Source organism: Coccinella septempunctata, chromosome 2 (assembly GCF_907165205.1).
Source record: "Coccinella septempunctata chromosome 2, icCocSept1.1, whole genome shotgun sequence".
Classification (NCBI taxonomy): domain Eukaryota; kingdom Metazoa; phylum Arthropoda; class Insecta; order Coleoptera; family Coccinellidae; genus Coccinella; species Coccinella septempunctata.
Window position 1 is genome coordinate 4,878,474 of NC_058190.1, and position 22,740 is coordinate 4,901,213.

At 33.6% G+C, this 22,740-nt stretch overlaps 2 protein-coding genes across 4 annotated transcripts in view; one reads left to right on the plus strand and one right to left on the minus strand.

The window, feature by feature from the left end:
• LOC123306632 (piwi-like protein Siwi) overlaps positions 1 to 8,569 on the minus strand; it is a 34,457-nt gene extending 25,888 nt beyond the window's left edge. The window contains exons 1-5 of one of the 3 annotated variants that reach the window (XM_044888722.1): positions 8,427 to 8,569; positions 7,516 to 7,794; positions 7,010 to 7,482; positions 3,463 to 3,526; positions 826 to 960 (exon numbers count right to left, since the gene is read on the minus strand). In XM_044888722.1, coding sequence (XP_044744657.1) covers positions 826 to 960; positions 3,463 to 3,526; positions 7,010 to 7,482; positions 7,516 to 7,777 — 934 coding nt within the window. In that variant the 5' untranslated portion in view covers positions 7,778 to 7,794; positions 8,427 to 8,569. Of the gene's footprint in view, positions 1 to 825; positions 961 to 3,462; positions 3,527 to 7,009; positions 7,795 to 8,426 lie in introns of all 3 variants that reach the window. The other 2 variants (XM_044888721.1, XM_044888720.1) reach the window with 2 other exon arrangements.
• Positions 8,570 to 11,675: 3,106 nt separating this feature from the next.
• LOC123307734 overlaps positions 11,676 to 22,740 on the plus strand; it is a 29,499-nt gene continuing 18,434 nt past the window's right edge. The window contains exons 1-2 of the mRNA XM_044890154.1: positions 11,676 to 11,950; positions 16,016 to 16,166. Of these exons, the coding sequence (XP_044746089.1) occupies positions 11,816 to 11,950; positions 16,016 to 16,166 (286 nt within the window). The 5' untranslated portion in view covers positions 11,676 to 11,815. The remainder of the gene's footprint in view (positions 11,951 to 16,015; positions 16,167 to 22,740) is intronic.

Genomic DNA, 22,740 nt, shown 5'->3' on the forward strand with positions numbered 1-22,740 from the left:
ACTGATTTTATAATGGAGCCAATACATTCAAAACCTGATAATATCATCTTTTTTATTCCTGCTGGGAAAAAACATCTGTATTGAAGAGAACCATAAGAGAAGCATAATTCTGATAAAAATAATTATCATTGAGAACACCTTCAGTTGTAGAATAAATTTGAGATTTCCATAATGTGCGTTAATTTTTTTGCGCAGTGTATTTTACAAGTTCAACTAAGTTCATTAATTCAAAACAACCTATCGTACAGAAATAACACCTTCGACTTATAGTAGATCACCATATACTTTAGTGTCCTAGTCAAATCTTCATTTATGGCCCATAATTTCAATTTTTGTAAATTGTTTATAAATTGCAAATAAAAATATAGCACATCCAACAGCGTTTTTCATTGATATCAATTGATTCCAAACAATTTTCAGATGAAAACTAACATCCTGGTCTCAAAAAAAAAAAAAACATACTTTTGTTTTGTCGCACAGGTTGTTTGATTTCTGATCGAAACAAAGTCCATATTGAAATTTAATACAAAGAATAGAATTTGAATTTCGCGCCCCTCAATTAAAAAACAGAAAACTGTTATTAAAAAGTTTTTCAGTATTGACAGTGCGTTTTCAGCGTCATCTCATTGTCAAGCGTGTTTTCACTGACCAAAATGTAGTCGGTTTTTAGTACTAGAGATGTGAGGGCGTTTCCTATCTTTCCACTCCATAATTTTTGGTATGTAACAAATGGATAAATAATTCTTAAAAATAAGAATGAAAGGGATGTAAAAAATAATCCATAAAGAGCCGATAAAAATTGTCCAATGATTTCTTCATTCTTACCCATTTTGCCCTCGCTGGTAAGTCCTTTCGGTTTCGTTACCAATATTTCGTTCCTGTTCAGACGTCCCCTAACGGCTCCGTTTCCACCGCCCCTTTCGCGGGTTCCAGTACCTTTGGCACCAGCCGCAGAGCCATCTAAAAAAAATCAATAATGTTGCTGACGTGTAAGAAATAAAGATTTCAAAAACATTTCTGCAACAAACTATTTCACTTGGTATCAAGTAAAAAGACATTTTTTACCGATCCAGATGAAAAGTTATAGACATGTTACGATATACAGGGTGAGTCTTTGTCTCGTACATATATTACAACAGAAGATTCCTGAGGTCAAAAGAAACACTTTTTCCTATACAAAGTTTTCCAATTCGGCCCTGATCTATATAGCCATTTTAAGTTTCCATAATGAGCTATGCAACCCATGGAAAAACAAAATTACCAGTAGATTCGGGTGACTTGCGACAGTTATGTAACTTCAGACAAATACCCCACTGCAGATTTCTTTGTTTCTTACCATTCACGAGTGAAGGGACAAACTTATAAAATTGTGTAGCGTCTTGTCGGTTAGTTTAAAAATTAGTTCCTCCATCAAATATCAATTTCATTCGATCTAACCGTTTGCGAGATAGCACTAAAAATAACACCTTTTTTATGGTTTTTCAACAGTCTGTAACATTTAAACCTAGCCGATTCGGAAAAAAATGTTTCTTTTGATCTCAAGAATCTACTGTTAAAATATTCGTACAAGTCAAAAACTCGCCCTGTATAGAATGTCACATTTTGGGAAGATACTTCAAGGAAAAACATATGTTCAGTCACAGAATATCAACCTTCAAATTTCCATAGCCTACTTGACGTAGGAATTTTTTTCAACTCACCTTATACAGGGTGTGGCGTAACGAATTAATAAAATGGAACCTGCGGGTAGAGGACTCTATGGCGGTTCAGAAAAATATATTTTACGTTTAGTAAAAGCTCCTTGGTTTTCGAGATATTGGAGATTTGCGAAAATTCAAGAGAATTGCACCCTTCGCCACTCGTTTTGCAGGCAAAGAATTTTTTCAAACTGTTTTTTGGATAGTATTCCTGGATAGATGATCTATCGAATGTAGATCATAATTTTCGAGGCGCATGAATAGTTCTTCATGAAAAAAAGATCTAACTCAACTTTTCCGTTTTGCATATTTTTTTTTCATAAGTTCCAGCTAGCGTGGTGTAAAAAATAATACGGTTACCTGAGAGCCTATGCAAGAAAAAACATGCCTGTTTCATTGAGATTCCGAAATGGTATAACTCTCTGTATTCTCAGCATTTAATACAAAATAAATTCCTATTGCAATCAGTTGAGGCCTAGTTTAATGTAAAAACTGTTTCTAAAATTTTTAGCAGCTAAAATGAGAAATGCAAGCAAAATAAAGCAATCATCTATAAGAAGGTATAGAGCATGTACTGAAGCTCATGGTGGCCTCTTAGAGCATCTTTTGTAAAATTTAATTCAATGAAACGATATTTTAAAATTGTTGATAAGTAATAAAGCTATGATTCATTAGAAAGTATAGACTATAGAGCATGTATCAGAACTCATGGTGTCCAATTTAAACATCATTTGTGAAACTTTATTCAATGAAACGATATTTTAAAATTGTTATTTTTTTCTCGTTTTGTCGTTTTCTTTTATTATTGAACCCCAACGTTGTGAAATGAATATTTTCAAATTATGAATTAAATTTCAGCAGTTTTGTAGCAAAGGTCTTGGCTCAATATAAGAGACATTAATTTTTAGCTTTTTTCTTAATTACGAAAGTGCTAAAATTCACTTCGTTACTTGAAATTCGCTTTAAAACTATCAACTTTATAACTATAGGACTTAATAATGAAAGAATACGAGATAAAAAAACCAATTATAAAATATCGTTCAATTGAATCAAGTTTTACTAAAAGTGTTCAAAGTGGACATCAAGAGCTCTACTAGATGCTTTAAAACTTCTTATGAATAATTGCTTTATTCTGCTCGCAAGTCTCATTTCAGTTGCTAAAAATTAAAAAAAAAGTCTTACATCAAACTCTGCCTTGACTCATTGTAATAGAAATTTATTTTGTATTTAATGCTGGAAATAGAGTGAGTTATACCATTTCAGAATCTCAGTGAAACAGGCATGTTTTCTCTTGCTTTGGCACTCAGGTAACCATATTATTTTTTACACCACGCTGGGTTGAACTTAGAAAAAGAAAATAAGCAAAACGGAAAATTTGAGTTAGATCTTATTTCTATGAAAAACTATTCATGCGCCTCAAAAATAATAATTTGAATTCCATAGCGCATCTATCCAGGAATACTATCCAAAAAACAGTTTGAAAAAATTCCTTCATTTGGAGTCTTGCCTGCAAAACGAGTAGCGAAGGGTGTGACTCTCTTGAATTTTCGAAAACCTCCAATATCTCGAAAATCAAGGCACTTTTACTAGACATAAAATATATTTTTCTGAACCGCCTTAAGGTCCTCTACCCGCAGGCACCATATTATCCAATCATTACGCCACACCCTGTATGTGAAAGTCAAAGAATCACCCCGCATTAGTGAATTTTGACAGATACATGTTCTGGTAATTTTTTTTAGAAAGAGAGAAAAACTCAACTCACCTCCTTGACCAGCGCCATCTTCACCACCCTCTTGGCTACCACGACCTGAAGATCTTGGGAACTCCTAGAATAGAAAAAAAGTTACAGAAGGATAGAAAATGAAAAAATTGTTTTATATCGTCAATTTGGGTAACCCCACTTAAAAAAAGACTTCGGTTCATGCACAGTCTGACAAGAATGATTCATTCATTCGATATTCAAATGAAGGAAATTCTCCTAAATTCGAGTTATTAATGTAAATGTAATTTTAAGCTCAATGATTGCCGCTTTCAAGCATGAATTTTTCGGATTTGCTGCAAAAATTGTCCACTTCATATTTCAAAAAGAGAATGTCAACTCAACTTGGGGCTCTTGACAACCAGGAAAATATAGAAAGAAGGTGCACTGTGACATTTTTGTATATCATGAAACGCCTGTGTACCGAATTAAGTGATTTTCATATGTCTGGATTCTAAGAGAAAAATAGAAGACTATTTTTGGAAGCATATTCCCTCCTCAATCAAGATCAATATTTAATATGAATAAGAGATGCTAAAAAAATATTCATATTTTCAGTATTCACTATTATGTGGAAGCATGCAGACTCAGAACAATTTTTATTTCAATTACTCAACTCCTCATGTGAATGATGGTGATTTTTTTCTTGTTTCGTTCATTACATTTATGATTTCGTCACTGAATACCTCAACTATTTGTACTGTTGATTATGTTATTATTTTAATCAAACCAATTGGGAAAACAATTTTGAAAGCTCATTAATATGTTCTGAATGGAGTATTTCTTCACTTTTTCTAGGTTTCAACTGTAGTTTTTTAGTATTTACATGAGGGCCAAAAATGAAAATGTCACAATTTAACACAGACTAGAAAAATTCTGAAAAATTATAGTTATACTCCATTCACATAACGCCGTTGCCACAACTGATATCAATTTTTATTACGAAAATGTCGAAAGTGATTGAAAAATGGGAAGACAAGGTTCCAGGAAGTGCTATTTAAAATTCAGGTCCGCTCATTCAAATAGTTATACCCTGATATTCTAAAATCCACAATATATCTGACGGTAGCGAACATATTCAATGTCAGTGAATTTATATACATAATGTTTCATCTGAATCTAAACGACTTATATCTCAGCTGAATATTTCCACAATCAGAAAGATTGTGAATGAAGAGGATGACAAAGAATTTCCTTCTATTGGGAGACCCAAAAAAGTGGTAGCATTTGAGAATTTTATGTTTGAGTGAATTAATGCGAAAAGTTTACTATACTTCTTTCAAATTTATTTTAGCAGTCGGTTGGCCATGAAATAATTTTCTCAAGTTTTTGTAACTAGAACGAAGTAAGGTTGGCACTCATGATATGTCGTTAATGTCATAACGCCGTTGCCACAACTAATATCAATTTTTATTACGAAAATTCGAAAATGCCGAAAGTGATTGAAAAAATAGACAGGGTTTCAGGAAGTGCTATTTAGAATTCAGGTCCGCTCATTCAAATAGTTAAATTCTAAAATCCACAATACGTCAGACGGTACCGAACATATTCAATGTAAGAGAATTTATATAATAATAATAATAATGGTTCTTTATTTCAAATCCTATCCAAAATAACAAGTTATGTGGAGACGAAGTGAAATAGTGTCAAAAAACAAAGACAAATATAGGTACATCCGATGGGTGCAATCACATCAACTTAGAAATTCCTCTAGACTGTAAGGCTATAATGTTTCATCTGAATCTAAACGACTTATATTTCAGCTGGATATTTCCACTATCAGAAAGATTGTGAATGAAGAGGATGACAAAGAATTTCCCTCTATTGGGAGACCCAAAAATGTGGTGGCATTTGAGAATTTTATGTTAGAGTGAATTAATGCGAAAAGTTTACTACAGGATTTTCGATAAATGTCATCGGAGAATAAGTTCCCTAACATGGATTTTTCTATTTTTCATTTGACTTGTCCTATACAATGTAAATGTCTTAAGGTACTAATAAATACTTAATTATTATTATTACATCAACGTATTAAGATGAATAGCCACAAATACGCGCAAGTTGCCCTGTTACTTGTTTATTCATGTGAAATTTTTGTTCTAAGGTGGAGTTCATTAAGATGAACAAGTTAAGACTTGAAACTTCCTTCAATTACTTTTACTTATATTGATGCAAGATGATTTTTGTTGAAGAATTTAACATTCTTGTAATTATCCTTCGGGAGATACCCATTCCCAACCACTGCATCATATGCATTTCATCTTCGAGTGAATATTTTTGAAATTTACAAATGATGTAAGCCAAAGAAGATAACAAACATTAACTCTCCTCAAGCTAGTGCATATTATGATGATATTATACTGATCTCTTGTATTTTCCATATGAATAACTGGATTTGGTATGCCTTCAATCAATTTGTATCAACTTCAATTATGTTCGTCACATATTTTCCGAAGAGATTCGAAATTGTGATAAAATACGTAATAACAGAAACTTTTACGTAGAACGGGCAACATAGCGTTGATTTAAAACCCAAAAATGTTTTGACAAGCTTCATAACCCCACATTTTCGTACTATACAGTGTGAAATGTGTCAAATTTCCATGGCCAACCGACTGCTAAAATAAAAGTGAATGAAGTATACAGGATTTTCGATGAATGTCATCGTAGAATAAGTTCCCGAAAATTGATTTTTCTATTTTTCATTTGACTTGTACTATACATTGTAAATGTCTTGAGGTTTAAATAAACACCTAATTATTATTATTATATCAATGTATTGAGATGAACAGCCACAAATACGCGCCAATTGTCCTGTTAATTGTTTATTCGAGTGAAATTTTTGTTCATAGGTGAAGTTTATCTTGACTTGAAACTTCCCTTAATTCCTTTTACTTATATTGATGCAAGATGATTTTTGTTGAAGAATTTAAAATTCTTGTAATTATCTGTTAATTCCTTCGGGAGATACCCATTCCCAACCACTGCATCATATGCATTTCATCTTCGGGTTAATATTTTCAAAATCTACAACTGATGTAACGTTTTCAAACTTTAGCCAAAGAAGATAACGAACATTAATTCTCCTCAAGCTAGTGCATATTATGATATAATACTGATCTGTTGTATTTTCCATGCAAATAACTGGATTTGGTGTGCCTTCAATCAGTTTGTATAAATTTCAATTATGTTCGTCACATATTTTCCGAAGAGATTCGACATTGTGATAAAATACGTAATAACAGAAACTTTTAAGTAAAACAGGCAACATAGCGTTGATTTAAAACCAAAAAATGTTTTGACAAGCTTCAAAACCTCTCATTTTCGTACTATACATTGTGAAATGTGCCAAATTTTCATGGCCAACCTAGTGCTAAAATAAAAGTGAATGGAGTATATCAGTACCTACAATTGAAACTAGAACGAATCGAGTGCTTATAAAAAATTGTATCTAAATCTGTTAAGGGCCTTAAATCAAACTTAGGAATCTGATTTTTACTATTGTTGAGAGAAATACTACTAGAAATTGCAAAAATCAATGAATACTCACTTTAGAGGTACCAGCCTCAGCTGGAATCTCCTTTTTGGGAGCACCACTTTGAACCAACCGTTGCGTCGATTCTTGATATTGCTGAGTAGCTTCCTGTTGACCATCGCCCCATTTCAAAGCAGGCTTACTACCCCATGCAGGTGTTTGTTGTTGGGGAGCCCTCTGAGGTTGCGCTTGTGGCTGAGGCCTTTGAGATTGTTGCTGAGGTGGTCCCTGAGGTCTCTGCTGTCCCCACTGGGTTTGTTGTGGAGCCCCATATTGTTGCTGCTGCTGTGGCTGTTGTGGAGCCCCATATTGCTGCTGCTGTTGCTGCTGTGGCTGTTGTGGACCCCTTTGACCTTGTTGTGGTCTGGGCCCTTGAGATCTTCCCCAAGCACCTTGTGGTTGTTGAGCTTGTGGTTGTTGAGGTTGTGGTCCTCCCCTGTGTTGGCCTCCTTGTCCTTGCTGACCCCCTCTGTATCCTCCACCCTGGCCTCCTTGCCCCCCTCTGTATTCTCCACCCTGGCCCCCTTGCCCTTGGTGGCCCCCTCTGTATTCTCCACCCTGGCCTCCTTGCCCCTGTTGGCCCCCTCTGTAATCTCCACCCTGGCCTCCCTGTGGCCCTCCTCTGTAAGGTCCTGGACCTCCTTGCTGGCCGCCCCTGTATTGGCCCTGTTGGCCACCTCTTTGCTGACCGGGACCAGGTCCTGGACGATTAGAAGATTGCTGTGACTGATCACCTCTAGCTCGTCCGCCTCTTTGTGCTCTTCCACGACCCCTCGGCTCCATCTCTCAGCAGAAACCTTCAGAGAAGATAAACATTAAAATTGGCAATAATACTGATCGACATGGACCCTTTCGCATCTCAATTTCAGTTCAGGAACTATGATGTCTTATAGATGAAAAAATCACCTAGATTTGACCTATCAACATTTCTATTACAGTCGCAAGGATTCTCTGTACAGAACGATGATTACGAATATTCGAAGTTGATTTCATCAAACTTAAGTTCACTTCGACAGGATTTACTTGTCATTATGCTTGACTTATGGACAGTTGATAAGGCTATTTCAAGAACTTATAAGAACTGAAATTAACAACTCGTAAGTTAACTAGCCCCCTTGGGGAGTCCCCAGCAACACTAAGAAATTCCTGAATAAGCAAATGTAGCAATACAAAACACCGCAAGGAAGATAAATACCCAATGAAAACAATACATGAGTTGTCGATATTATGAATTCAATATAAAATAGCGGGAATGCAAAAACAGCAAATACCGAAAAATGGCGCAACCACATGTTGAATACATCTAACAAAAGCGTCGTCAGTCGTATTTAGAAAAAAGGGTTATTAAAAAAACCTTACTAATATTTTCACGTGATGATCCAAGTTCAGCAATCAAAACATATAAAGGTGACAAATAATATAAAATGCATATTACCTAACAAACACTAAACTCCTAACCCGAAGATTACTCCATCCACTTACTAAACAAATATGTTATGGTGCTTCTTTCCTCTTGCGGTCTTCGAATAACTGACCGGATGTAGGTCGCATTTCAATGCTACCAACAGTAAAACTTGAAATTTCTTTTTCTTCCTCATTCTCGCTCAGTTCCGTTCGAATATCGAAATTTATTTATTCGAAATGTTACGTTCTTGAATTAGAAAAATGAGGAGCATATAGTTCATTAACAAATTGCATCTTGAAGACAATCTATTAGTTTACAGTACAGTACGGTTTTTTGAAAAAAATTGGAATAAAAATGTTTATTCACGGTTTTGTTGAGACTTGTTCGAAAAAGAAATGTTAATGAATAAAAAAAGTAATCCATTGAGAAGTTCATATTATCTCAGAATAAACTTTGTGATATAATCTACAAAATAGCTGTTAAATGTTGATCCCAAAAAATTTTCATCATTTTACTAAAAATTAATAGGTTTGTTCGTAGAGTGGTTCACAACGTTTGTGAACTGTACAGGGTGGGCAAATTCCGATGTGTTAGCACTACAGCTTTTAAACCAGAGGAGATAGACAAAATCTGATACCCCATTCTCGTTCTCTTTTTCTGAGAAACTTACAATAGTAGTAGTCATTTTTGGCCACCTTCTTTTGTTATCTAGTTATAAGCGAAAATTGGAAAAATGGCGATTTCGAAATAAATTTATATCTCCGCTAATACTGATGATAGAGCTCTGAAATTGAAACATTATACAGGCACTTTTTTACGTAGAATCCAGTGGCGTGCTCGCCTTTTTAGCAGGATTTTTAATTACGAAGCTATGACCCAAAGTTATGTTTTTTCAAATGGGAACATTAGATTTCTGTGCGATTTTTTGAATGCTTAATTTTTACTGATTTCAAAAATATATAACATCATATGGTTTGTATCAATATAAATAATAGAAAATGGTCAAAAACACTTTTTCTCAATATTTCTATGGTTTCAACTTTTGACGAGCACAGAAAAATAGTTTCCTATAACAAAAGCAGTCTCCTTCCGGCAATGTCATTCTTTCTATGCTTTTCACCAATTTTCACAAAATTTGAATCAGATATATTTCATAAATTTTCATAATAATGAAAGGACTTATAGAAGGAGACAGTGGTAATCATACGATGCAATATTTTTCTATGCTCATCAAAAGTTGAAATCATAGAAATATTGAGAAAAAAGGTTTTGACCATTTTCTATTATTTATATTGATACAAACCATATGATGTTAAATATTTTTGAAATCAGTAAAAATTGAGCTTTCAAAAAATTGCACAGAAAACTAGTGTTCCCATTTAAAAAAACATAACTTTGGGTCATAGCTTCGTAATTAAAAATCCTGCTAAAAAGGCGAGTACGCCACTGGATTCTACGTAAAAAAGTGCCTGTATAATGTTTCAATTTCAGAGCTCTATCGTCAATATTAGCGGAGATATAAATTTATTTCGATATCGCCATTTTTCCACTTTTTGCTTATAACTCGAAAACAAAAGAAAGTGGCCAAAAATCACTACTACTATTGTTAGTTTCTCAGAAAAAGAGAACGAGAATGGGGTATCAGATTTTGTGTATCTCCTCTGTAGTGCTAAAACATCGAAATTTGCCCACCCTGTACAGAGCAAGCGCAAATGGATTATCGCTACCCTAAAATGGAATTGCGCTTGCTCTGTACAGTTCACAACCGTTGTGTACTTAGATTAGGGAAGGGAGATCTCTTCTCTAGTCTAAGGTTGCGTACCACTCTACTAACAAACTTAACAATTAATTAATAAAATAATCAACATGATTGAACTATACAACCACTAGAATTTCGACCTAATTTCATTATACAGGGTTTCCTAATTGAATGTCAATATTTATGGGGATGATTTTTGGGCCCATTTTAAGAAAAAAACTTCATATGAACATATGTCCTAAATGTCTTACCTTTTGAGATACAGGATGGTAAAGTTCTCAAAAAAAAATCATTTATTATCAATATCTACAATACCACTTATATAATATTTCAATGAAATTTGTCATACATGTATACTATGAATCAAGAGGCATTTTTTCATATATCACTTTTTTCTTAATTTCCACCAGTGGCGTTCGTACGTAATTTGACCTACCTATTTTGGCAGACATTGATGGTACGCCACAGATTTTTCCTGAAATAAAAATTATTTTTGAAATTCATTTCTTACCAAAGTTGATCACTTGACTTTTTTCAATACGATTCACGCTTAAAAAAATAAAAAGCGTTTCTCTGCATGATCATAACAATATCTTTGATACATACATATGACAATATCACCATGGAGAGACATACGTAGATTTAATTTTTTTGGATGTAACCTGTGAGTCGGACTAAAAAAATTCAAGAGATCAAATTTGCTTATAGTTGAATACAGTCAGTGGCGTGCCACTGACTGTCTAAATAATACCACCCTGTATCTCAAAAGGTAAGACGTTTAGGACATATGTTCATATAAAGTTTTCTTCTTAAAATGGGCCCAAAAATCACCCTCATAAATATTGACATTCAATTAGGAAACACCTTGTATGTATTTCAAGTACGGGACTGTGGAAGGTGACTCCATCATCGGAAAAAGAAATTTTATATATGAATATTCAGAATATTAATATTTCAGTAATAATTTTACTTGAATTCTTAGTCTTAGTTTGAATCCTTCTTTCATTTTCTTTTTCTTTTACGTAACTTGTCCTGTACAAATGTATATTTGTCCATAAATTTATTTATTATTCATATAATATCTTGAATGAAACCACATGGTTGAGTCAGACATCAGGAGAGTTTATTTCCATTGCTTTGTGATAATCCAGATAAAAAATAATCGGGAGTCTTATTAGTATCTATTTCAGTAATCATTTTCAATTCATCTTCGCATGATACGGAGAATATGCATCTCAGTAAAACATAAACATAAATATCCTTAACTTATAACGAGAAGTTTATTTAACTTAGTATCACTATCAAAAGAATTTTTTTTTCACAGTGAAATGTAAAATTCTCAAGTTTGTTTTTGTTCATGTGAGGAAAAAGTCTCACCTGTACATACTTTTGCTAGAGACATTCGGTTCTTCATGATTAGAGGGATTCAGATGAGAAATTGGATTTCACGTCAAACAAAGCATCATAGGTGTACCTAAACGAGATAAGATAATAATTTATCTCGTGGTAATCATTAGAAAATGGACGATAATTCAATCTTGATAAGTTCATTGAGTTGACTTATTGCCCATAATAATCAGCGGGTAAAGAAAACTATTATGTTGGGTGACATAGTTTTGAATTGTTAATTATTATAATTGAGTGATTGGGAGTGATAATGCCCGGTGAACCTGGAAGAGAAGATCGAAATAGCGTTATCGATGATGTCCTATCTTCCCAACGAGAACTTGGGCCCAAAGTGCCAGATGGTGGTTATGGATGGGTGGTTTTTGTAGTAACATTATTCTTTCAAGTAAGTTATTTATTTTATAAAATAGGTAACTTGCTCTTTGAAGTACAGGACTGCGGATGATTTGAAGAAGAGTCGTCAATTTCAACAAAGTTTAACATTATTTCGAAGAATACCAAATTGATTGATTGTCCGTCAAAAGTTGAGGATATTGCTATTCTCTGAAGAATTCCAGTCACTTGCGAACACAAGTGTCAAATAAACCCAACTGTACAGAAACTGTACAGATACTGCATTACAACTGCCACCTGAATGCAGCACACAAATTGCTGTACTGAAGCTGCTCAGTTTGATATACAGTTATTGTACAGTTTCTGTATTTATAATTCTGCAGTTCAACAATGCAATATTTGAAATACAATTACTGTATAGTTTCTGTATTGATAATACTGCATTTAAAAATGCATTATTATTCGTATTATGCGTCGTTATCGAGTAATTTGATATTCAAAAATTAAAAAGTATCTGTGAAATTTCAAAAAATTGGGTACTTTGGCTGAATACAACTCTGTTTGAAAGATCCACAGATGTGTATTGTCACAGATTTAGCTAGTTATTCTGAAGGTAAATTTGTTTTTCCAGGAGTGGCCCAGCTCATTATGAAAACTTGAAAGAGCTATAGCTTTGTATCAGGTCCAAATCGGAAAAAATGATATAAGAGAAAAGCGTTTCTTTTGACCTCAAGAATCTACTCATAAAATATTTGTACGAGTCAAAGACTCATGCACCCTGTATAGTTTCTGTATTGACGATTCTGAATTTAAAATGCAGTATTTGATATACAGTTACTGTATAGTGTCTATATTGATATCTAATTGTGCATGTTGAAAATGCAGTTTTTGATAGGTATACAGTGACCAGTGACTGGACATTTTCTGTATAATTCTGAATTGTTGAAATGCAATATTTGAAATACAGTTACCTACTGTATAGTTTCTGTATTGATAAATCTGCATTTCAAAAATGCAGTATTTGGTATACAGTTACTGCACAGTTTTTGTATGGATAATTCTTTATTTTAAAAATTCAGTATTCGATATACACTGATTGCACAGTTTTTGTATGGATAATTCTTTATTTTAAAAATGCAGTTTTTGATATACAGTTACTGCACAGTTAATAATAAATAAAGGTGCGAACAGACTTATAATTTCTTAGGGCTAATTGCGACTGTGTGCCCTCCTGTGACTGAAGAGACCCAACCGTGACCTACAGATCGTTCCACACTGCGTGCATGGATAGTCACCAACTAGATCTGGTCGCTGTTGTATACTTCCCGAGTCTCCATTATAACTCTGTAGCAAAGACCTCCACTGTGACCTGTCTAACGCTAGTTGTTCCCAGTTATGAAAGGCATTAACTGATTTTAGGGATTGATGTAGTGAATCCTTAAACCGCTTATACTGGCCTCCTGGTTTCCGAGCTCCTTCTGTGAATTCGCCATACATAGCAATTTTGGGGAGTTTTGTGTCTTACATCCTCAGAATGTGGCCGCTCCATCTGAGTCGGGCCCTCGTTACTTGATTCTCAATTGTTGTACAACTCGCGCGTTGCAAGACTTCTGCATTCGAAACTTTGTGGCTGGAACAATCTGATGTGCATCATCTGTCTTAGATGACGTTGTTGCGTTTGTTCAAGCTGTTTAATATGTCGCCTGTAGGGCGTCCAGCTTTCGCTTCCGTAAAGAAGCGTTGGGAGGACGACTGCTTTGTAAACAGCTGTCTTGGACTTCAGATTGAGGTAGTGATTTTGAAATACTCTGTCCTTTAGCTTCCAGAATACCCGTGATGCCGAATTGATACGGTTGTGTATTTCCGTGTCTACATAGGTTAGCCCTAGTATTTATGAAGCTTCCCAAGTATCTGAACTGCTCGACCTGTTCTAGAGTTTCATTCTCCAGGCTGATATCTGTTTGAAGGCTTTCTGACGGACTTATCAGGATTTTGGTTATGTCGATATTGAGTCTAAGGCCTAAAGCTTCGTATATATGTTTATAGGTGTTCAACATTATCTGTAGATCCTCTGAGCTGCTAGCGATAAGTGCACAGTCGTCTGCATATTGAAGTTCCGTGATAAACTTTGAACGGGTTTTTGCTCTGAGGCACTCCAGGTTAAATAGGCCTCCATCAAATCTGTATCTTATTCACCTCTTAAGCCCGTTTGTGACAGCCGAGAATTCTCTACCAAATTTTGGTAAGAAAACGGCTGAGATTATTTTGTATGCAACTGAACAGAGAATTCTACCGAAAGTGCGTATGTAACGGTAAAGAATTCACGACGAGTAAATTTTCTAGAGAATTCTCAGCTGTTGCAAACGGGCTAAATGCCTGTAAACAGGCATACTGATGTCAGCAATTATCGAGACAGCTATGGCGAAAATATTGAACAGTAATGGCGCTAACACGCAGCCTTGTTTTATTCCAGATTTGGTTAAGAAATGGTCCCATGATTTTCCATAGCGCTCTCCGATTCACCGAGTCGAAGGCCTTACAAATCGATGTAGGCTGTATATATAGATCCTTGTTTGTTGTTCACGGGCCTTCTCTTGCAAATGTCGCAGTGTAAAAATTAGGTCCACCGTACCTCGATTTGGTCGAAAGCCGCACTGGGATTCAGTTTGCACTATACAGTTCTGCGTGACGTATACGGCTCGTTTTAGTATAGTTACTGCATTCAAGTGCAGCAACGCTGTACAGTTTTTGTACAGTCGCTGGATTTCTTAGTTTGCTGGGTACTGCTTCACAAAAGTTAAGAAAGTTTGTGACTGTTTCAAAATAAGTGGCCGATTCTTGTTCATCAAATGTTCAATTATGAGAAATCAAATGTTTAATCTCTTACATCCGGTTTGTTTGCTCCTCGTTGGTCGACTTTTTCAGTTCTTCAAGTTCTTGCCTTTGCGTTCTTACGATCAACTTTGATTCAAAATCTGAAATTTGTTTTGCAATAATATGTCTAGGCTAAAATCAACCAATCAAAAATGTAACCAAAGAATTTTTTGCTGAAATAACTGCATATACCTATGACCTAATATGAATATCGTTGGATGTGCGCACAGTCTTGCCGGACGTTAAAAGCAGTGACTATCACCAACGATAATATCGGTTTGTTCACAAATGATAACTTCACTCTCACCTTTTATTCGATGTCTTTATTCTATTATTTATTTCCACTTCCACAGTCTTCACCTCTCTCTCACAATACACTAAGGTTTTAAATCACCCCAAAGAAATAAATCACAGAGATTTAGATAAGGGTAGCGTGCATGCCAAAAAATTGGCACACCTGCACACTATGTTCTGTCCACCTAAGGGCCGTAAGATTGATGGTAGTTTAAACCAAAAATTTGCTTTTTTCTTAAGGTCAAACATAGTTAATCCATCAAGGATGGTTTAACCTATAGATTGGTTTAAACCTTCGGAGGGTAGGTTTACACCATCCATCCTATACAGGGTGAGTTTTTGACTCGTACAAATATTTTAGCAATTGATTCTTGAGGTTGAGAAACACTTTTTGCCTGTACCATTTTTTGCCGATTCGGCTCTGATAAAAAGATATAGCCATTTTGAGTTTTCATAAAGAGCTGTCACCCAGGGAAAAACAAAATTACCTTCAAAATAACTAGCTAAATCTGTGACACTACACATCTGTAGATCCTCCAAACAGTGTTGTATTCAGCCAAAGTATCCAATTTTTCAAATTTCACAGATACTTTTTAACATCAAATTACTCGAAAACGACGCAATATACGAGAAAATATGAAGAATACTTTTATTTTACAAAACGTTCAAATATTCATATTAGATAGCGTCCAACTTAGTTTCGAAAGTTCTTTGAATTTTTGTATTTTTATGGTACGTAATGAGAAAACTGGAAGACGTGAGTGATATTTCCGGTTCGAAAAAGATTTATGAAATAAATAAAAAACAATATTCCGAAATTCATTTTTTCATAAACTCATAGAAGATGAGATTGCATAACTTGCCGAGGAGGCTGTAATGACCATCGTTTGCGAGACTTTGTTCCACTCAAATCTTCCCTAATAGGCCTCATACAACTTTTTTTTTTCAGATTTTTATACCCAGTTTGATCGTCGTCTATGGAATACTCATAGCTTCAGTTAAAATAAATGAGGACATCAATCAGAAGGATGTTCTTCATTTATGGGACGAAAAACTCACTTATGTACCCTTATTCCACACAATGGGTTGGATTTTTTTTGGTGAGTAAATAAATAATATTTCAGTTGAGTTGAAAAACATTTTCACAGCAACTGATAAGAATATGGAATTTTGTCCTTATTCACCCAATGTTCTGATCAGTTTTGATATTCTGTAAGACTGCAACTTAATAGAGGGTTCTATTTGGCCTGGATCACAGAGATTATAGAGACTGAATCAGACAAAATGCCTACGTTTCAACCTGAGTAAAATCATCCACAGGGCTCTACAATGAATGATATATATGTATTATAATAACACAAAAATTTACAAATAAGTTTGAAGAAAACACTCAAATACTAATAAAGATATGAATAGCAAATATTATACAGGGTGTTTCCTAATTGAAGGTCAATATTTATGGGGGTGATTTTTGGGCCCATTTAAAAAAAAAACTTCATAAGAACATATGTCCTAAACGTCTTACATTTTGAGATATAGGGTGCGTATTATTTAGACAGTCAGTGGCACGCCACTGACTATGATCAAATTTGATCTCTTGAATTTCTTAAGTCCGACGCACGGGTTTCATCTAAAAAAATAAAATCTACGTATGTCTCTGCATGGTGATATTGTCATATGTATGTGTTAAGGATATTGTTATGATCATGCAGAGAAACGGTTTCTATTTTTTAAAGCGGAAACCGTGAATCGGATTGAAAAAATTCAAGTGATCAACTTTGGTGAGAAATGATTGCGAATTTCAAAAAAAAAATGGCATTTACAATGTATAGGACAAGTCAAATGAAAAATAGAAAAATCAATTTTCGGGAACTCATTCTACGATGACATTCATCGAAAATCCTGTAGTAAACTTTTCGCATTAATTCAATCAAACATAAAATACTCAAATGCCACCACTTTTTTGGGTCTCCCAATAGAAGGAAATTCTTTGTCATTGTCTTCATTCACAATCTTTCTGATTGTGGAAATATTCAGCTGAAATATAAGTCGTTTAGATTCAGTTGAAACATTATATGAATTCTCTTACATTGAATATTTTCGCTACCGTCGGACCTGAATTCTATATAACACTTCCTGAAACCCCCCTGTCTCTTTTTTCAATCACTTTCGGCATTTTCGTAAATTAACGACATTTCATGAGTGCCAACCTTACTCCGTTCTAGTTACTAATATGTACTTGAGAAAATTATTTCATGGCCAACCGAATGCTAAAATAAACTCGTAAAATAAATGTGAATGCAGTATAGTTTGAGACTCTTTGTTATTCTCATAAACCGTTTCACTCATATTATGATAGGAACAGAAAAAATTACGTATTCAGGATTATTCACAACTATTGGGATATTATTTGGCATTAGTTTTTCAAGGCACATTTGGTCCTATCAATAGTTATGAATCTCCCTTTATATTATCATTAAATGCCAACTTTTTCCTCCATAATAAGGAGAATAACAAACTGTACCTAGGAAGTGTCAACAAGCAACAAGTAGAGAATAGTTCTACCCATTCTTGCCATAACCCATACCGTAATATTATACGATTTATTGAAGGCCGACAAAAGGCAGGAAAAATAGGACCCAGCTGCACTTTACGATCTATTCAGTTTTCAGTGTGAACGCATAAATAAACGGAATATTTGTGAAGTGAAATACTAGGAAGGCGTAGAATAGAAGGCCACATAATATTTTAAAAATATTTTCCGTTAATAACTGGGAATTTTATTTAGTTCCGAATTTCTACAGGGTGTTCTACGACGACGTAGATTAGTTCCTGAAATACAGTTTGCTTTTGAAAAGCCGCTTTTCTACAAATATTCAAATTCATATACCTAATACTAGGTGTTCCCACATTTATGATGAATGAGAATGGATGACACAGGGTGTACATAATCATTTGAATTTTCTTCTTTGAGAGAGAGGTCATAATAATGATATGACAACCTTTTACAGGGTGTTCCATAACGACATGAATCTATATTCCGGATGTTTTATGAAAAAATTTCTTTCTCATACGTACTCGTGAGCCTATCTCAATGGACAAGAAATCAGTAGACCCGGTGTGTTTTTCTTGAAGTTTCTTACATGAAGAGGTCATTAAAACGGTGAGAAAACCTCATACAGGCTGCTCTATGATGATAATTTCCAAATATACTGAGATATTTATGAGAGGATTAAGATTTCACAAAATAAACACGTTGTTCTTTTATAAGATAAGATAATAATAAGAAAATTGTCATTAGGTATATGTTTTTGAATAATGGTTGTAGACAGGTAGAGGCCAGGTTGGGCAAAACCTCCCCCCACCCCAGTACTGAAATAGTAACCATAAAATAACATTGAGCTCCCAGGCCCCCCAAAAAGAAACACCTAAGATTAGGATTTTATGTATACAGAAGGTTCTTGGATATATGTTCTGCGTTTTTTCCATGAGGAAGTCGAAACTGCATAGTTATTGCAGAGAATGAACACATCCAATATCCTCAAAATATAGAGGTTGGTTCGAAAGTAATGGGTAATTGAAAAAAATTTCAAAATCACTCAAACACTCGGTATCTTGCTTGTAAAAAGAATAAAGAGACAGAAACCCATTAAATATATATGATATTCTGACTGACCTAAGTGTCCTCTATCTACCCTTAGCTTCCGCTTATTTATCAATTAATCACCTTGTATATTTTCTAATCACCATCGAAATCAACTCATAAATTCAACCACTAAATTTAACTGTTAGTACGTGTTAAATGTCATTTCTCCTATATACTCTGAAAAGTCAATCATAAAATTCAACTGAGATAACAATTTTTTTTTCTGATGAATAAGCTTGTTCTCATAACTTTTTTTTGTCTTTGAAGTTACTCATCTGAAACTTGATCCTTCCACGGGCACTTTTATACGTAGAATCTACTGACAAACGATTCATTTCCAATTGAAAATAACAAATTCAATAATAGTTTGCATATCCAAAAAAACAAAAAGTTTGCCTAATAATTCGAAATCTAGATAGAACAGGAAAAAATTTCTTGAGCTCGTCAGATTCTACGTAAAAAAGTGACTGTAGAACGTTCAAGTTTCGGATCTCTAACTTCAAATACGAAAAAGTTATGAGAACTTTTCGAAATCGTCAAAATCTCAATTTTTGCTGATATCTCAAAAACGAAGGATTAGGAGGCTACGGTTTTCACCATTCTTTGTTTCTCTGAAAAAGAGAAATGGGTATGTTGGTATGTCATCGATTTTACTCTAGCTATTATAGTTTGCTAGATCCCCTAACTGGACATCAAATTTGGGATACCCTGTACATAGTTCAATTCCTTTTAGTTCAAATACTCAATTCAATACTCAAGGTTTTAGTTGAGTTACAGATTTTTATCAAGTATTGGCCACATCTAATATATAAAATTCTCGTGTCACAGTTTTCGTTGCCATACTCCTCTGAAACGGCTTGACCGATTTTGATGAAATTTTTTGTGCTTATCCGGTATCTATGAGAATCGGCCAACATCTATTTTTCATCCCCCTAAATGTTAGGGCTAGTCCACCCCTAAATTTTTTTTTATTTTTTAGACAAAATTTTTAATTTCTATTTTTTATGATACAACATACAAAAATACATACAATCCTCAATTTTCACCCTTCTACGATCAACCCTTATTTTTTAATAGCCATTTTAGTAATTTAATCATTTTTTTTTAGAAATTACTAGGAAATTATTTATATGACAAAACAACGTTTGCCGGGTCAGCTAGTTGCTACATAAATTCGATACCTATTCATGGAGAATTGAAAATAGTGAAATTCTTAGTGAGATTTATTCATATTACTGAAATAAGTACAACTTTTTTAACTAGGTGAAAGTACAGAAGACATAATATAACTTTATTCATTCAATATTTATTCATGTCTGCAATGTATGGACGGTTAGAATTTTCAGCAAGAATTATTCCAATCGTCTAACATCGTTTGGTTTCAATTGAAGAAATGATTTTCGCACGTTGGAAAAAATCATTATTGAATCTGATCTGATCTTATAGGTAGGGCCTTCTTCTGGAAGATGCATATTACATATTAAATAACGATACATAGTCAATGTTTTTTGACATTAGTGTTTACATATGTTCATTTTGGGAGCAAGAGAATAATCAAGAAAAACCACTAAAATTCCATAGCCGAAGTTTTTTGCACACACGTCATAAATAAAATTATATTATTAAGCAATAAGATATTATGAAAACGGAAACTACAGTTTTGAATTCATTATCGCTCTTCTATATTGGATAGATGCATTAATTTATTATAGTTCACTGAAATGTGGGAAAATGGTTCGTTTGATAGAAAATATCTTATCTAACAGAAAATTTCCTGTTATTGTTGATTATAATCCCGTATATATCATACAGCGTGTTTCACATCAGCGTAATAAAAATTACATTACCACTTGAAGATATTTTTGATAATATATCAATGTACAACCATTTTCTTACATCAAAAACTGCACTCAACCTATCCGAGCGTATTTACAACAACAAAAATGGTTGTTTATGGAATTTATTTTTTATTTTTGGCCGGATATCCAATTACATGTTATACAAAATTAGTCGAGCTTTCTATTCATATCATCACTTTTTCCCATACAATACTTCGAAAGCAAGGAAAAATTAATTGTTTTTATCGAAAATTTTATCCGAATAATTCAGAACAGAAATTCTTCATTCTACTTCAATTAATAATCTCGTATTGGTAAAAACTTTCAGGGTATGTTCATGCAAAACATGAGCCGGTAGTCTTTGATGTATTTTACGAAGGCGTAGAAAGCCTACATAATATTTTAAAAATATTTTTCCTTAAATTCAGACTTTGAAGTCGGAATTTAGTTAAATTCCAAGTTCAAAGTCGTTATGATGAATGTGATTGTTATTTATACCGGATGATCTTTGATATTGATATTATTCAACTCATGAAGTTATATGTAAAGTATTTATTATGAAAATCTTATACCGGCTGTTTCATGACGCCTTCGGTCATTTCTCGATATGCAGAATGATTTATAAAAACTAGTTTTCCATATGTAGGTACATAGGTACAGGTGGATTCTGTATTCTTCAAAGAAGAGGTAATTTCAAACGAGCTTTATGTGGTTCTCACTCTGGCTAGTTCATACTGACATATTCACTGAATTTTTTTCAGGTCCGACCTAGAAAAATCTTATAAATAAGATTCAACCCAAAAAACCTTTTATATCAAAATTCCTCAAATTTGATTTGACATTCGTAAAAAAAAAGAAAAACCTAAGGAAACAAGGTATTTCTTTTACTTCTCTAGGCAATTTTAGTACTCAATAAGTCTAGTCAAATCTGAATATTCAGACAACACATTGAATAAAAATTTATAAACAGAAACACAGAAATTTATTATTATAATTTTCCCAATTCAAGATCTTTAGCCTCTTATCTTATCAGGTCCTTATTTTTTGGCCACAAACTTAAAACACAAAGAATGAAAAAAAAAACGATAAGATTTATTTATGAACAATGAAATTTATACATTCACGTCTTGATTGAAAGCATAAAATTATTTCGAAAACGTTAATGCTGTTCGTCTAAAGCCCTTAATAAGTGGTACCCATACCCATTTGAGCAATTTTTTTGAGACTTTTTTCTCACTGTTTGAAAGGCTTTTTTATAGCATAAAGATGTTATGTTTTTCAGGACTCATCTTATTGTGTATTTTCAATTAAGATATCTAATTAATATAAAAATTATCCTCGATGTTATCGTTCTCAGTGTTGATATAACTAATTGAAATCATTTCAGATTTCTCCGAATACAAACCTCTACTTTTGTATCGTTTCAAGTTACTGACACATAAAGTTCAATTTAATTGGTAAAATTAATAAATACCTAATGAAATTTTATTTTTTTGTGTATTGTAGGATTGTCTGAAAAGTACGAGGAATTCATTGTTCCGCTCAGTTTTTCCTCCTGTTTTCGGATATCCTATCGAATATTAAATTTTGATATACAGGATGTTTTTTTAGGTTGAAACTTATTTCTGAACTTTTCCTAGGTCACACTTGAAACAACATCAGTTCCTATGTCAGTATGAACTAGTAGTTGAATTGAATAAACGTACTAGAGGACAAGGAAATTTGTAATAATAATAAAGTGAAAATTTAAAAATCGTAACTTTATTACATGGAAGTTTTCATTAATTTTTAAATATAATTTAATATAAATAAATAAAATAAAGTATATGAATATTGAAATAAAATAAACAAAACGAAATTAATCGAAAATACGATAAATGAGAAAACCATAAACACATATCAGAACAGGTCAACTGGAGAACTTAACTCTTCTGGCTTTCTGATTAATAAATAAGGCATATTATTTCCTTTATCTATTTCTTGTTCCTCTTTTTCCTTCCTTTTCTTCTCCTGAGAAATGCCTGTATTTGCTCATGATGGAAAACAAAACTCAAACGGTCAACCAGGTATCTCCAAGAGCTCAGAAGGTTTTTTTTTGGGAGAGTAATCTGAAGAGAAAATTCGTGTGCTCATTTAGTTATATATCTGTAATGTGAAAAAAAAGGGGTTCGATAACGATGTTTGAACCAA